Here is a 13,752-nt window from a genome sequence, read left to right on the forward strand (position 1 = left end):
ACCTGGGAGTTCCCACTCCTGACCTGGCCGGGCTCGCTGGTTCTGGGGAGACTCAGCGTTGGGGGGAGGGTTCGCTGGCGCTTGGTAGACGCGTGTTCTGCACGTGGTCAGACCCACACTGCAATTTGGTGTCCGCAGGACCTCCTTCCAGCCTGATGTTCACTAGTAGGACTGCACAGCTGTCAGACTCACGTCACGGTGATGACCACAAAAGGACCAGTGGGACCAGTGGAAGAGATGCACAGGCTGGGGTCGCTGCGTGGACAGCGCTCACTTGTTGCAGCAATGACATGTGATAATATGCGCGGAGTGCTGCCAACCCAGGAAGCCCACCTGAGCCTTGGCGTCCAGGGTTTTCATTGGGGTCATTCGTGTAGATGGGTGACCCCCATGTGGCGGACCTTCGTTTGCAGCCCCTGCAGGTCAAGGGGACACCATGAGACCGGTGCCCCTCAATAAGGCGCAGGGGTGGTACAGACCACATGCAGCGTGGCCTGCTCGTGCCCAGGGCGCATTCCCATGGCGCGGCGGTCACCTCCCAGGAGCACGGGCCCAGGAGGCCAGGCTTTGTGCAGAGTCAGGCAGTTCCCCTACGCAGGGGAGCGTTCTGACCTTGCATTCACTCCCCAGCAGAGGTGACAGGTCACAGCATGCTCTCCTGACTCTGTGACCCTGTTTGGTCCTTCACTGTTTTTAGCAAAACATGAAAGTCGCAAGCAAATCATTTCTAGACAGCAGTTTCTCTCAGTATTTGACAAACATAAGCATTCAAGCTGTTGCTGTTTGTATAGTTTATCTTCTGGAAAGGGAGAACAGAGATCTTACTGAAACAGTTAATGAAAATAGACAAAAGTAAAAAATTTGCTCATTTCCTTTATTTCCCACAAAAAAAGGGAGAGGCATCAATTACACATTGAGAGTGGGGCTTCATGTTTACAAAGGTAAGTTGCTGGGTGTTCCTAGAACAGCGTGCTCCCGAAATGCAGCAGGAGAAATCCAGCACGTCAGACATGGTCTGACCAGCCCAAATACTGTACGGATTCAGGGCTTTGGGCTTATTCTTGTTTCGAGTTTTGCCTTAGCTCTTTAAATTCAGTCTTCCAGCCTGTTGAGCACATTATCAAATCTGGTCAGTGGTTTGGGTACCAGGCAGGTACCTCCTATCTAAGGACCCCTCGTAGTCCTTCAGGCCACCCTGGGCACACAGAAGGTCAAGGTAAACACAGCAGAAAAGGCCCAACGTCAGAATTTTCCCTTCAGTGAGACCGTGGGACAACCCCTTGACGGGGGGTGTTTGTGCAGATGCCCTCGTGGGCGGCGCTAGCCCAGCGCGTGTGGACGGCGCTCTCCTTCCAGATGCCAGAGCTGGTTGCACAGCATTGCTCACAGCAAGATGAGAATTCTGCACCGTTAGATCTCACTAGTTGGCAATCTAATATGTAACATTTTGCTGTCCTGAATTTGTAAGTCAGCTAGTGGTATGATTTTATTATTTAAATGAAACTTGCATCTTTAAAGGGAAAATTGGGGAGCAGAAATTTGTACACTGCACATAGCTGTTCCTACCTCAGCAAGCCGACTTGTGCCCAGTGACGGGCGGGGGGCCAGGTGTGGGCAGTGGGGCAGAACAAGGGGGCAGGAAGCCTCCCCTCTTGCACCCCGCGCTGAGGGACTGCAGCATGGCTGAGCAGCTCGCCCACGATGGGCCACCTTCAGTCTGCTCCTCGAGGAAGGGACTGGGCTTTAGATGAGGAGCCGGGGGGAGAAAGGTGCTTGGATCCCTTTATGCCTTTTTTAATAGGAATGCATTTCTGACTCTCTCTCTGAAGTAACCAAAAGTATAGGATCATTACTCAGTCATGCTTTTCTGGAATTATTCTGTTCCACTTACTATGGGCTAATTCCTTATGCAAACTTTTTAGATGAGAAATTTTTGCCGGGTGAATTCTGATGCCTCGAGTTATTTATAAAATAAAGTGAAATTGCAAACTGTATAAATATGTCTTTACTATCTTAGAACAGCAGTCATACATGTCTATTTAGTTCCTTTACAAGGTGCTCACAATTTGGGGAAATAAAGACACTCCATGGGATACAGGAGGCCGAGTGGTGTGTTGGGGACCCTTTACAGCCAGCGCCATGGAGCGTGGCCGTTTCTCCCATCTCGCAGTAGTTCTTGCCAGCGGGGTCCAGGATGGTGTAGAGTGACACCCTCAGCTGTGTTCCAGACCGTCCGCAGTCCACGGAACCTCTTTGTAGTCCTAGCAAGTATCTCACTTCAGCTTTTCCTACCTTATCCTCTTCGGATGCTCCCGGTCTCCACACATGGCCCTGCGTCAAGTTGGAAGCATTAAAAACGGCAAGCCTCTCCTCACCCTCGGTTGACCGTTGTTCTGGAAACTTCCAGTAGTTAGAACTGTGGAAACTACCTAGAAAGCCCCACTTTAAAAGTGATTCCTTGTCTGCCTGAGGGACATCTCAGATGACGTCTGTGAGAGAGGATGAAGGGTAGAACCCTAACATCGACCTAGATGTGCTGAGCGTCCCCGGTGGCCTTCACGTGCGTGGTGGCCTGAGAGGTGGCCTGGCCGCCGCCGCCATACAGATGAGGAATCGGGGTGGGGCTGAACCGAGCAGTCCCACCTCGAAGCCAGAGCTGCGGAGCCTCATCGGGGCCTGTCCGCAGCGTGACTTGGCGGTGGACGCTGAGACTCAGCACTAACGTTCTGTTCCCCAGACAGGACCCACGATGCTCCTGCAGGGTTTGGTTTCCCAGCCGTAGGTCAAGTGCCAGACGCCGTAGTTGGGGAATAAAATCGCAAGCAAGAATGCGGCGCTCGGCCAGGGACAGACCCTGGCGTCGGTCACAGGAGGCCCCACACAGACCCCCAGGGAGGAGAGGGGCTGGGGGGCAGGAAGACGCTGCCTTCTGCTCTTGTGGCCGTCCTTGCTGAGCGTGGGGTCAGCAGACCTCGTGTCAACTGATGAATCTCTTGTCCTGAGATGACTTAAAGATAAACTGATTTTTTTTTCCAGAAAACACTGTCACGAAAATACTCTTCATAAATTAACTTTAAAAATTATTCTTCTGGGGCGCCTGGGTGGCACAGCGGTTAAGCGTCTGCCTTCGGCTCAGGGCGTGATCCCGGCGTTATGGGAATCGAGCCCCACATCAGGCTCCTCCGCTGTGAGCCTGCTTCTTCCTCTCCCACTCCCCCTGCTTGTGTTCCCTCTCTCGCTGTCTCTCTCTCTGTCAAATAAATAAATTTTAAAAATCTTAAAAAAAAAAATTATTCTTCTGTTCATGATTCTCACGTCTTAATGCTAAATGACCACAAGTAAGAACACTTCTGTGTTTGCGTGCCGGCCGTGCAGCAGGGAGGTTGGATCCCTTCACGTCTAGAACAGTTTGCATTACATTTCCCCCAGGATGGAAGAGGCCAGCAAGCCTCCGTGCCCTGGGGGAGCTAGGGCCGCTGGCGGAGCTGGGCTCCAAGTTCTCAGATGTTCAGGTGGCCCGTGCACTGTCCTCAGTCACCCACTCATCTCTCATTTTATAAGAGCAGGAAAACACGAGGGACGTGGCTTTGCAGGGCCGCCGGAAGCACTTGGAAGGCGCTGTAGCTCGGCGCTCTGTCCAGTCTTAGGACCTGGCCTCTGGGCAGCAGCGTGATCGGTAATGGTGGTTCTGCTAGAAGGTGCGACCGGGGGCTCTCACACTGCTGGTCTTTAGCCTTCATGTTGTTACTAAGTTCCTGACACAGCCGCAGAAGCGGCAGTGCTCTCGTGGAGGCGTTGGAAGCGGCTGGAGTGGGCGAGCTGTCCCGCCGCTAGCCTGTTGCTTCCCTCCCACGGAGCGCGTGGCCTCACATCTTGCTGGTCTCCCCCAGGTGGCCCTGGTGCAGTGGACAGAGAGCGTCGGCCTCACCCTGGTCAGCAGAGACCTTGCCTCCGTGCAGCTGAGGACCCCCGGCGGCCAGATCCTGACCTACTGCATCCTGCAGATGTTCCCCTTCACCTCAGAGAGCAAGCGTATGGGGGTCATCGTCCGGGTAACTCACCACTCGCACTCCCTCGGGCTTGCACGTGGCTCAGCACTCACTGTGTGCCCCACGCTGGCAGCCCGGGATGTTTCACTGTGCAAACAACTTATGCTGCTTGCTTATGTTTGAAATAAAATCTAAACTAAGAATTTATGCTGAGAAGCTACTGAGCTGTAGTGGCAGTGATGGACGGTCACTCCTGAGAGGACAAAGGCAGAGCGAGTAAAAGGTGTTAGCGACTACTTGTTGAAGTTGGCTGAAGCTGTTTGCTTCCAGCAGCAGTAGCACGCCAGGGAGCTTGGCTGGAGAATGATTTACAACGATAAAGTTGCTGACGTGCGTCTCTATTAAATATTTTTAGCAAATACCAAAAACATATCTTGGAAGGTGGCTGACCAAGGAAAGCTTATTCAGTGACTATTTGAGAGAATTAACCTTTCCTTGCAGTCCAAGTCACATATCCATTAACGGATTTTGTTTCCACAACCTCGGCACCTCGTCTTGAGATCTGCATTTACGTTCTGTCTTGTTTGCCTGAACATCTGGGGGCGTTGCCCCGAATAGGAAACTATTTGGGTAGCTCACTGCAGAATAGGTTTAAGGAGAACTGCTTTCCCTAGTGCATTTTTGTTCACGGGGCCGCGACTCCCCGGGAGCAGCGTGGCCTAAACATCCCTGTGTTTCCTTCTGTCCCAGGACGAGTCCACTGCGGAAATCACCTTCTACATGAAGGGGGCTGACGTGGCCATGTCCTCCATCGTGCAGTACAATGACTGGCTGGAGGAGGAGGTAAGCCATGGCAAGCGTGCACACCGCCACCACTGGAGGAAGCCCGGACACCACATTCTAAACCACAGACGGTGTTGCTTTTCCGCCATGTTATTTTAAGTGGTTCTGGTTCCTCTCCATTTCGTCAGGTAGGAAGGACGGGTACTATTTAACTATGAATAGCTTCCTTCCTATATAAACAACTGTTGTTTTTGGTTTTTGTGTGAGTGCACGTGGATACGTAAGTAGGTTTTTATTAATAGCATTTTGTTTATATTACTAAAAAACAGCATTACTAATCATTCACTAAAAATTCTAGAATAATATTGCATATACGGCCAAGGTTGCATGTTAATATATTTATTTTGTAACCTGTGTCATTTGCAAGATTTCAATTAGGATTTCAATGTCATTCTAATTTGTGTGTAGGATTCACTTTAAAAATAGAAAATAAGACACAAATAGGATCAATCCTACATTTCATCAAATTCTTCCTAAAGAGATAGGGTTATATTTAGCCTCATGAGGTCTACGTTTCTGGGTGAACAGAAAAGTTGGATTTCAGAGTAAAACTGAACCTCTGTCTTATGTGCGTGTCACCATCGATGTCCATGGGTCACCCAGCCGTGGCCCGGGCACTGTCGGTCAGTGCAGAAGCCGCGCCCCCACGTCTGCGGCAGTATTGGCAATACGAATCAATAGCTCCTTCAGGCAGTTGGATTTAATCAGGCACATGAATAAATTAAATTCCCTGAAGACCTAGTAAAATGCCATAAAAATTACTTTTGGTCATAATGATGTGCAATTAATTATAAAATTCTTGTTTAATTTATTTAGCTTTATGAGGTTAAATCAATAAATGTCTTGCAACAGACAGATAATGTCAGATTGTTTTTCACAAAGATAACTTTATTAAAAATCCTTTGTGCATTTATTTTCCCAGCATTACATTTTCTACCCTTAGATAAATCCTTTCGTCCTCCACCCACGTCTTTGTTGTAATACTATTACAGTCTGAAAGCCTTTACCTTGTTTAAAACAAACACAAAAACAAAAATCCTGGCACGTTCTCCGAGCCTGAGCGTGCACGGAGCTCCTCTGTCTCAGGCAAGCTCCCCATGTTGGATTCTTGGCTATAAACTTTTATTCTCCACGTATTAAACAAAACAGACACATGCCACCAACGCTTTGCTCACCGCATCCCAGAGAGAGCCAACTTTGTAGAAACCTCACTATGCACAGACGTGCAGTGAGCAGGTCCCGGACGCGAGAGGCACTCGGGCACTTGGCCTCCTTGCTCTGTGTGCAGGTGTGTAACGCCCGTCAGAATTGGGGATCGGCGAAGCTGTGGGGGGCTGCAGGGACTAGCGCTCTGCTGTCCCCAGAGCATGTGTGAGGCAGGAGCTGCGCCGGTCCTCATGCGTCAGACCTCGTCAGCCAGATGGATTAGAGAGGATTTCAGAAAGTCGGAGTAGTTTATACCCTTTTATTTGTAGGTTTTTACATCGTGGGGGCAGATGTGGTAGATGAGCTTGGTTAGACACGAGCACCCCCCCAGAGAGAGGTGCAGTTAACGTGGACACGCCAGCCCTTGCCCCCGGGGACGGTGAAGGAGGAGGTCTGGGCACGTGCTGGACAGGGCAGAGTGTGTGTAGAGTCGTGTCTGGACTGTTGGTCCTCGAGTGTGTGCTCGTCCCTGGGGACATGGGATTTCCACTCATGCCTCTGATTCTGAGCGCACGGCTCCCTCAGTGGCCGTAACTCTGCCGTAACCTGTGGCTGCCGGCCTCTGGGCGTCAGCGCTCGCGTGCGGGGCAACAGTGGAGGCGGCGTTGCGTGCCCGAGCTTCCGAGTACTCCGTCTCCTCTCCGTTAACAAACACCAGCTAGTTAGTTTGTCTGGGGTGCATTTGCTTAAATGCATGACTCGAGCATCAGGCTTACGTCTTGGAGTGGACACGGGAGACACCGATTATGACTGGCTGTTGTCTGGCTCTCGTGTAAAGTCTGGTAGCCCTTGGTGTTTCCTGAAAATGCTTCCGAAGACCCTCCTTCTGTCTCTGGGCGTCCTGGCACCGCCTTTGCTTGAGCCCTGCCCAGAGCACCTGCAGCACAGGGCTGTGGTCCAGGCCGGAGCCCCTGCCGCGGCCCCAAAAGGCTCACACGTCCGAAGCACAGTGAGCACCGTGGCACTATGTCATCCACCGAAACAGGCCACATGTGCCGCAGCTGAGAGCTTTAAACCATGGTCAGAATGTGAGATAGTTCCTGAGAGCTTGAATTGAAGAGTCAACAAGAAAGAGATGAAGGGGTCTCAGGAGCCACCCGTGGCCGGGAGAAGCCTTGGCTGGTAGTAGTATTCTTGACGTGTAGGCGCCGTGGCTTCCAAAAGTGGTATAACTGAGTGCTCATGTTGTCCTTTAAACCCCTTTTTCATGAAGACCATTGCTCTGAGATGCTGCTGTTGACATTCTCAGTTTGGGCATACCTCGGGCAGCATCTGGTCACCACACTGCCTGTCTGTGTGTCTGTCCCCACCGGCCGAGGAGCCAGTGCCTCCCTTGGGGCCCCACTCAGTGTCTTCTCCCCGAGACTCACTCTCTCCCTGTTTCCTCCTGCTCTTCATTTGGGGGCCCTCTGGGACATGGGCACCAGGGACACGGCCCTGTTTGGCTCACCTTGGAGTCTGAGGACAGTGACCAGCCCAGGACATCTTGCCCTCTGCATGCGTCCTTCTCCCCGGCCCGCCCGGCTCTCCAGGAGAGGGCTTATGTTCGGGGTGAGACAGTTACCTGCCCTGCAGGCCTGCTCCCAGCCTGCAGAGATGGCGCTCACACGTTTCCAAGCCACGCATTTTGAGGGCCTGAGCATCCCGTCCGTGCAGCCTGCGAGAGGGAATGCCCTGTCACAGAAGGCAGTGGCGCTGGGGGCCCGCGGCTCCAAAGAGCCGGCGTGTGCTTCCGCAACGCTGCCTCCGTCTCCACCGGCTGCGTGTGCCGCCGTGTGCACAACCTCGGGCGTGGCTCCTCGGTGCCCATGAGTATGTGTGTAAGCCGTGTCAGAGTTTCTGGGCCCTGTTCCCAGGAGTGGCCCTGCCGCCACCAGCATGGAGGATCTCGGGCGAGCCTCTGCAAGTGCAGGGCAGAGCGCCAGCCCGTTACCTGCACACAGGTTGGCACCAGTCCCATAGGCAGCCTAGAATCTGTCTGTCTCTCTCCCTTCATCAACTAAAACTGCCCAGTTTTTCCTCTAACAGGTGAAAAATACCCTGTTATTTTGGTGCATTCTCTGATTGTGAGTGGAATTGATACCTTTTCACACACCTATTAAATGCGTTCCCATTTCTTGTGTCGTAACTCAAGCCTGGGCCTCTGGCCTTGCTCCGGGCCCCTTTCCCTGCAGAATAAGATCCAGATCCCAGCACGCAGCCCAAGGACCCTCAGGGTCTTCCCCTCCTCCCACTGCACTGCCACCTGAGACCACTCCTTGAATGTGGGAAAGCAGTGTGCTTGTAGTCTGAGAGCTGCCCCGTGACCACAGCCCGCCTGTGGAGATTAGGGGACAGAGCCATCCTTCCATTGTGACGTCTGTGAGATGAGCCACGTGCCATGCACATGCTCTGCCAAATCCCAGCAGCAGGAGGCGCACTGAGGAACTGTGGGTAGCGTCAGGTGCACAGGCACAGTGACAGACGTGGGAAGTTCAGGGCTCCTGAGCAGGCGAATGGCCTTGACCGCGGAGCAGTAGTGGCGAATGCCATAGGTGCCTGTCCCCATCGCAGTCCACAGCCGGGGGCCACGTGTGACCTGCATCTCCTTTTCCAGTGTGGAAACATGGCCCGGGAAGGTCTGCGCACCCTTGTGGTCGCCAAGAGGGCGCTGACAGAAGAGCAGTATCAGGACTTCGAGGTGAGCCGACTTTCCAGCCCCTTCTCCCCCACGGGCTCTACCCATCAGATGTGTCCCTGTTGACGTGGGTGCTTGCTGCTGGTGTGGACACACACACGACCTAGGGCAGCCTAGCTGCCCCCGAGCGCTGGGGCTTCCACCCCAGTGTGCTGGGAAAGGGGTGTGTCCCCTGCACGGACAGGCTTCTGTGAGGGCAGATTTCTGTGCCCCCACAAGTCCCCCAGGATGACCTGCACGCCCCCCCCAATCTCTCCTCAGAGCCGCTACAGTCAGGCCAAGCTGAGCATCCACGACAGGGCGCTCAAGGTGGCCGCGGTGGTGGAGAGCCTGGAGCGGGAGATGGAGCTGCTGTGCCTCACGGGTGTGGAGGACCAGCTGCAGGCGGACGTGAGGCCCACCCTGGAGATGCTGCGGAATGCGGGCATCAAGGTACAGCTGCAGGCCCACGAGACGGACTGCTTCTGGGGCCAGCAGCGCTTCTTTCCTGTTAGTGCCTGGCCAGCTTCCTCCTCCCTGGACGTCCCCCCCAGATCAGCCTCACCCAGGCCAGTGCCCCCAAAGTCACCTGGGACCTCCACCTGCCACTTGTCCCAGAGGACGACCAAGCCTGTCCGTCACTAGCAGCAGCCCACCCTGCCTGCACTGCCCCCACGCCGGCCCTGCCTCTACTCCACCCTTGCCCTGCCCTGTCCCAGCCCTGTCCCAACCCTGCCCGCTGGGGTCTCAAGCTCACTCACTGCCCAGCTTTGTCCCTCAGACTTTTGTGGGTCTGGGCGTCCTTCAGGCGTAAGGTCAGGACAGTCCAGGCCTCAGGAGACCTTGGGTCTCACACAGGATGTGCTTCCCTTGTGCTCTAGAGCTTTCTGCTCACAACAGCACGTCTGGCTTCAGAATCACAAGGCCAGTTCAGACTCAGGCTCTGGAATGATCTCAGCCTGATTGTGCTGCACAGCCAGTGTTCGGACGTGTGACTGCTGTGACCAGGGCACCCGCTCCTTTACCACGATGTTTCCCTCACTTTGCGGGCGCCCCCCTGGCCGTGGGTGCTAAAGCCGCGGGCGCTCCTGGTGTGCACGCTCTGCATGTTTCTGTGGATTGATTGCTAAACGCTGTCAGTGTGTGGGGTCCTGCCCTCCTTCCTTCCCCTCTCCCGTCTAAAGAAGGGGACCCTGCATCTCTTCAGAGAACGTGAAGATGTGATGTCAGGTGGCAGGTCCGCAGGTCACACACGCCCCTGAGCCGCACTCCAGCTTCACCAGCGGTGGGGGCTCTTGCTGTCTTACGTCAGTTGTTCCCAATTTTGTCTTAACGATGTGCCGTCATCTTAGGTCCAGGCTCAACAAGATGAATACAGGTGTGTGAAGTGAGTAAAAAGCGCAAGTCCTCAGACACTGAGAGGAGCCGCAGGCAGATGATGCCTCAGTGGAAAACCAGTATGCCATGAGCTTTTGTTTCCTGTGTCCAAAAATGCATACTTACATACGATACAGTAAACATCCGAGGAAGTCAGGCGTCAGTGAGAGGTCGCTAGACGTTTTCTGCTGTTACATGAAATATGAGTGTGAACCATCCCGTCATATCGTAAATGCCTGGTTCTCTGCGTGGTGTAGGGATGTTTATGTGTATAACAAGTGCGTATGGCATTTGTGAAACTAAAAGTAGTTGACATGTTTTCTTTGATACAAACAACTTTTGGCTGAACTGTTTCCCCTTTTGAACCTCGGCTTCCGATTGAAAAATAAGCAAGTTGGAATAAGGATCTCTAGACGCTCCTCGCTCTGCAAGCCCGTGACCACGTGGTGTCTTGTGCGGCATGCAGGGCTCTGTGAGCCTTGCCCTTGGGTGAATACAGGCGTGTGCTTAGCCTCAGTCTGAGGTTCCTAAACCCCCGTCATTCACGTGCCTCCACGTCTCAGCAGCTACGTCTAACATCGCTTTGCTCCTACTTGTTTTAGCTAAGTAAGACGACAGACACTTTTTTTCATTGTGGTAAAATGTTTGTAATGTGGCATTTACCATCTTAACCATTTTTAAGTGCACATTTCCGTGCAGCCGTCCCCACCGCCTGTCTCCAGAATGTGTAAATCCGAACCTCCATCCCCGTGAAACACTAACTCCCCTGGGCCCCCCCAGCCCTGGAACCCACCATCTGCCTTCTGTCTCTGGCGGTGCTGCTCCTCGAGGGCCCTCCTGCCACTGCAGCCGCACGGCTTCTGCCCCTGTGTGGCTGGCTCCCTTCCCTGAGCTCCGCGTCCTCCAGGCCCATCCATGTCACAGCAGGTGCTCGAATAGCCCCCTTTTCAAGGCTGCGTGCTAGTCCGTGGCACGCATGCCACCTTCTTACCCGTCTGTCTGTCAGTGGACACTGGGTTGCTTCTGTGGTCTGGCTGGTGTGAGAAGTGCTGTGCGCGTGGGTGTGCAGGTGTCTGTTCAGAAGTGCACGCTGTTAAGGGCTCTCCATCCACACTTCTCTCCTAGATTTGGATGCTAACGGGCGACAAACTCGAGACTGCAACTTGCATTGCCAAAAGCTCACATTTGGTGTCTAGAACACAAGACATTCACATTTTCAGACCGGTGAGTATATGTCTAAAAGCACTTCGAGTTTTAAATGTTTTATCTCACAATCAAAACTTGTTGGTTTTACTAGATTGTATGTGCAACTATTTAGTAATTACTAAAGAAGGGGAATATTGTAATTTTCTTACTGAATTTATAAAAACATTGCAAATAGGTTTCTATTAGCTGCCCACATTACATGGGATAAAAAAGCTGCATTTTGATGGAGTGAAACAAGGTCTAAACTCAGAGGTGTTTTTCTGTTGTACTGTTGGATTTATTTATTAACCAAATATCTGTCTTAACTGTTTTAAAACAGACATACTGCCATCATTTTCTGTTCCGTTTACAAAGTGTATGTTGATAAAAATTACATTTTTGTATTAGTTATACCCGTCAGTAGGAATGTGTTTTTAATCTATCATTTTCAAATGAAATGTTGCTTAATTAGCTCAAAGAAAATTAATAAAAATGGTCTAAAGTTTTTGTTTTTACTGTATTAGTTATGACTAATGTTTGTAATCCAAACAAAACCGCAGTCTCCCGGGTCTTGATTGATGGTGGTGAGCAGACACGGTCCGTCCGCATCTGCTCTGAGGGAAGTGCTTGCACCTAAGAAACAGCGATCTGAATATAATTTACATGTAAATGTCCTTTATTTCAAAGCATCAGCATGGCAAATTAGGCCCTGCAGACGACTGTTTGCAATTAAATTATTAATGATTCTGATAAAACTTTAGATCAATTTTTGTTGACTTTTCAGTGTTAACAGCTGCACAATTGAAATTTCCACAGCAAAGCCTACCTGTCTAAAGAGGGGTCTGAGATCCGTTTGGACCACGTGAAACTGACATCTCGGTCCTGCAACGTAGCATTTCTTCTGTGCCCTGTAAAGATCTCTGCAGCACGAATGTCAGAGACCAGTGTGGGGCTTTCTGAACTGCGTTCATTCTCAAATTAATGATATTTCAAGATTATGGCTTGATTTTACTTGCAGATTGTTTAGTCCTTCGAGTGTTTTGTTTGCTTGAGCTAACAGAGAAAGTCGAACCTGTGGCAGAGGTGGCAGCAGCATTCCGTGCAAACATTCTCCAGCACGTGGCGTTTACGAGAAGGGGCATGTTTAGATGAAGCCGGGGCTTGGGATCACGGCCGCTATGTGGCCGGCCTGGGCTCTGGCAGTGGGCACACTGAAGTGTCGCTCTAAACTGCGTCCCTGCTGCTAACAGTCACCCCACCCAGCACACGACCACCCTGTGAAAGTGCCAGAAACTCCCCCTTAGTGAGCATCACCATCTCTCTGGGGAACACCCCGCAAACAGCTGGATGTCCCCCCTCACGGCACAGCTGTTAGCGCCTGGGTCCCGCTTCCTGATGAGCCACCTCTGGTCACGTTATCTCGCAGTAACTGTGGGACTTGAAAGCACTTTACAGTGTAAGTGTCCTGCGTTTAGTTGTCACAAATTGGGGAAGAGTTGGTGTTAAGCAAGTAGGTACTTATTCCCGGCACCGTAGGAGAAATGCGGAGAGTGGTTTATTATAGGACTGGACTGCCTGTGTAGAGCACTTTTTGATTTTAAATAACGTGCCTGAAGATTTCACTGCGATTCATAAATAAGGGCTGTTTGTGCCTCTGAGTTAGATAACACTGTAATTTGGGTGCTTTTCTCCCTTTTGTGGAGGTCACCAATCGGGGAGAGGCCCATTTGGAGCTTAACGCCTTTCGAAGGAAGCACGATTGTGCGCTGGTCATATCTGGGGACTCCCTGGAGGTGAGGCTGGTCTCTGACCACCTGTCTGTCTGTCCGTCTGTGTCCCTGGAGGTGAGGCTGGTATCTGACCAAGCACATGTCTGTCCGTCTGTCTGTGTCCCTGGAGGTGTGTCTGATCAAGCACATGTCTTTTCTGTCCATCTGTCTGTCTGTGTCCCCGGAGGTGAGGCTGGTCTCTGACCCAGCACATGTCCGTCTGTCCGTCTGTCTGTCTGGGTCCCTGGAGGTGAGGCTGGTCTCTGACCAAGCACATTTCTGTCCGTCTGTCTGTGTCCCTGGAGGTGAGGCTGGTGTCTGACCACCTATCTGTCCGTCTGTGTCCCTGGAGGTGAGGCTGGTGTCTGACCATCTATCTGTCTGTCCGTCTGTGTCCCTGGAGGTGAGGCTGGTCTCTGACCAAGCACATGTCTGTCCGTCTGTCTGTGTCCCTGGAGGTGAGGCTGGTGTCTGATCAAGCACATGTCTTGTCTGTCCATCTGTCTGTCTGTGTCCCTGGAGATGAGGCTGGTCTCCGACCCAGCACATGTCCGTCTGTCCGTCTGTCTGTCTGGGTCCCTGGAGGTGAGGCTGGTCTCTGACCAAGCACATGTCCGTCTATCCATCTGTCTGTGTCCCTGGAGGTGAGGCCAAGCACCTGTCTGTCTGTCCATCTGTGTCCCTGGAGGTGAGGCTTCTCTGACCAAGCACCTGTCTGTCTGTCTGT

At 52.3% G+C, this 13,752-nt stretch overlaps 1 protein-coding gene across 14 annotated transcripts in view; it reads left to right on the forward strand.

The window, feature by feature from the left end:
- The window catches only part of ATP9B (ATPase phospholipid transporting 9B (putative)), a 246,726-nt gene that overhangs the window by 210,046 nt on the left and 22,928 nt on the right, over positions 1–13,752 (forward strand). For all 14 annotated transcript variants that reach the window (XM_034642307.1, XM_034642309.1, XM_034642302.1 and 11 more), the window contains 6 exons: positions 3,891–4,052; positions 4,740–4,832; positions 8,635–8,718; positions 8,977–9,147; positions 11,197–11,295; positions 12,960–13,049. In XM_034642307.1, coding sequence (XP_034498198.1) covers positions 3,891–4,052; positions 4,740–4,832; positions 8,635–8,718; positions 8,977–9,147; positions 11,197–11,295; positions 12,960–13,049 — 699 coding nt within the window. The remainder of the gene's footprint in view (positions 1–3,890; positions 4,053–4,739; positions 4,833–8,634; positions 8,719–8,976; positions 9,148–11,196; positions 11,296–12,959; positions 13,050–13,752) is intronic.

This window comes from Ailuropoda melanoleuca, chromosome 14 (assembly GCF_002007445.2).
Source record: "Ailuropoda melanoleuca isolate Jingjing chromosome 14, ASM200744v2, whole genome shotgun sequence".
NCBI classification, from domain to species: domain Eukaryota; kingdom Metazoa; phylum Chordata; class Mammalia; order Carnivora; family Ursidae; genus Ailuropoda; species Ailuropoda melanoleuca.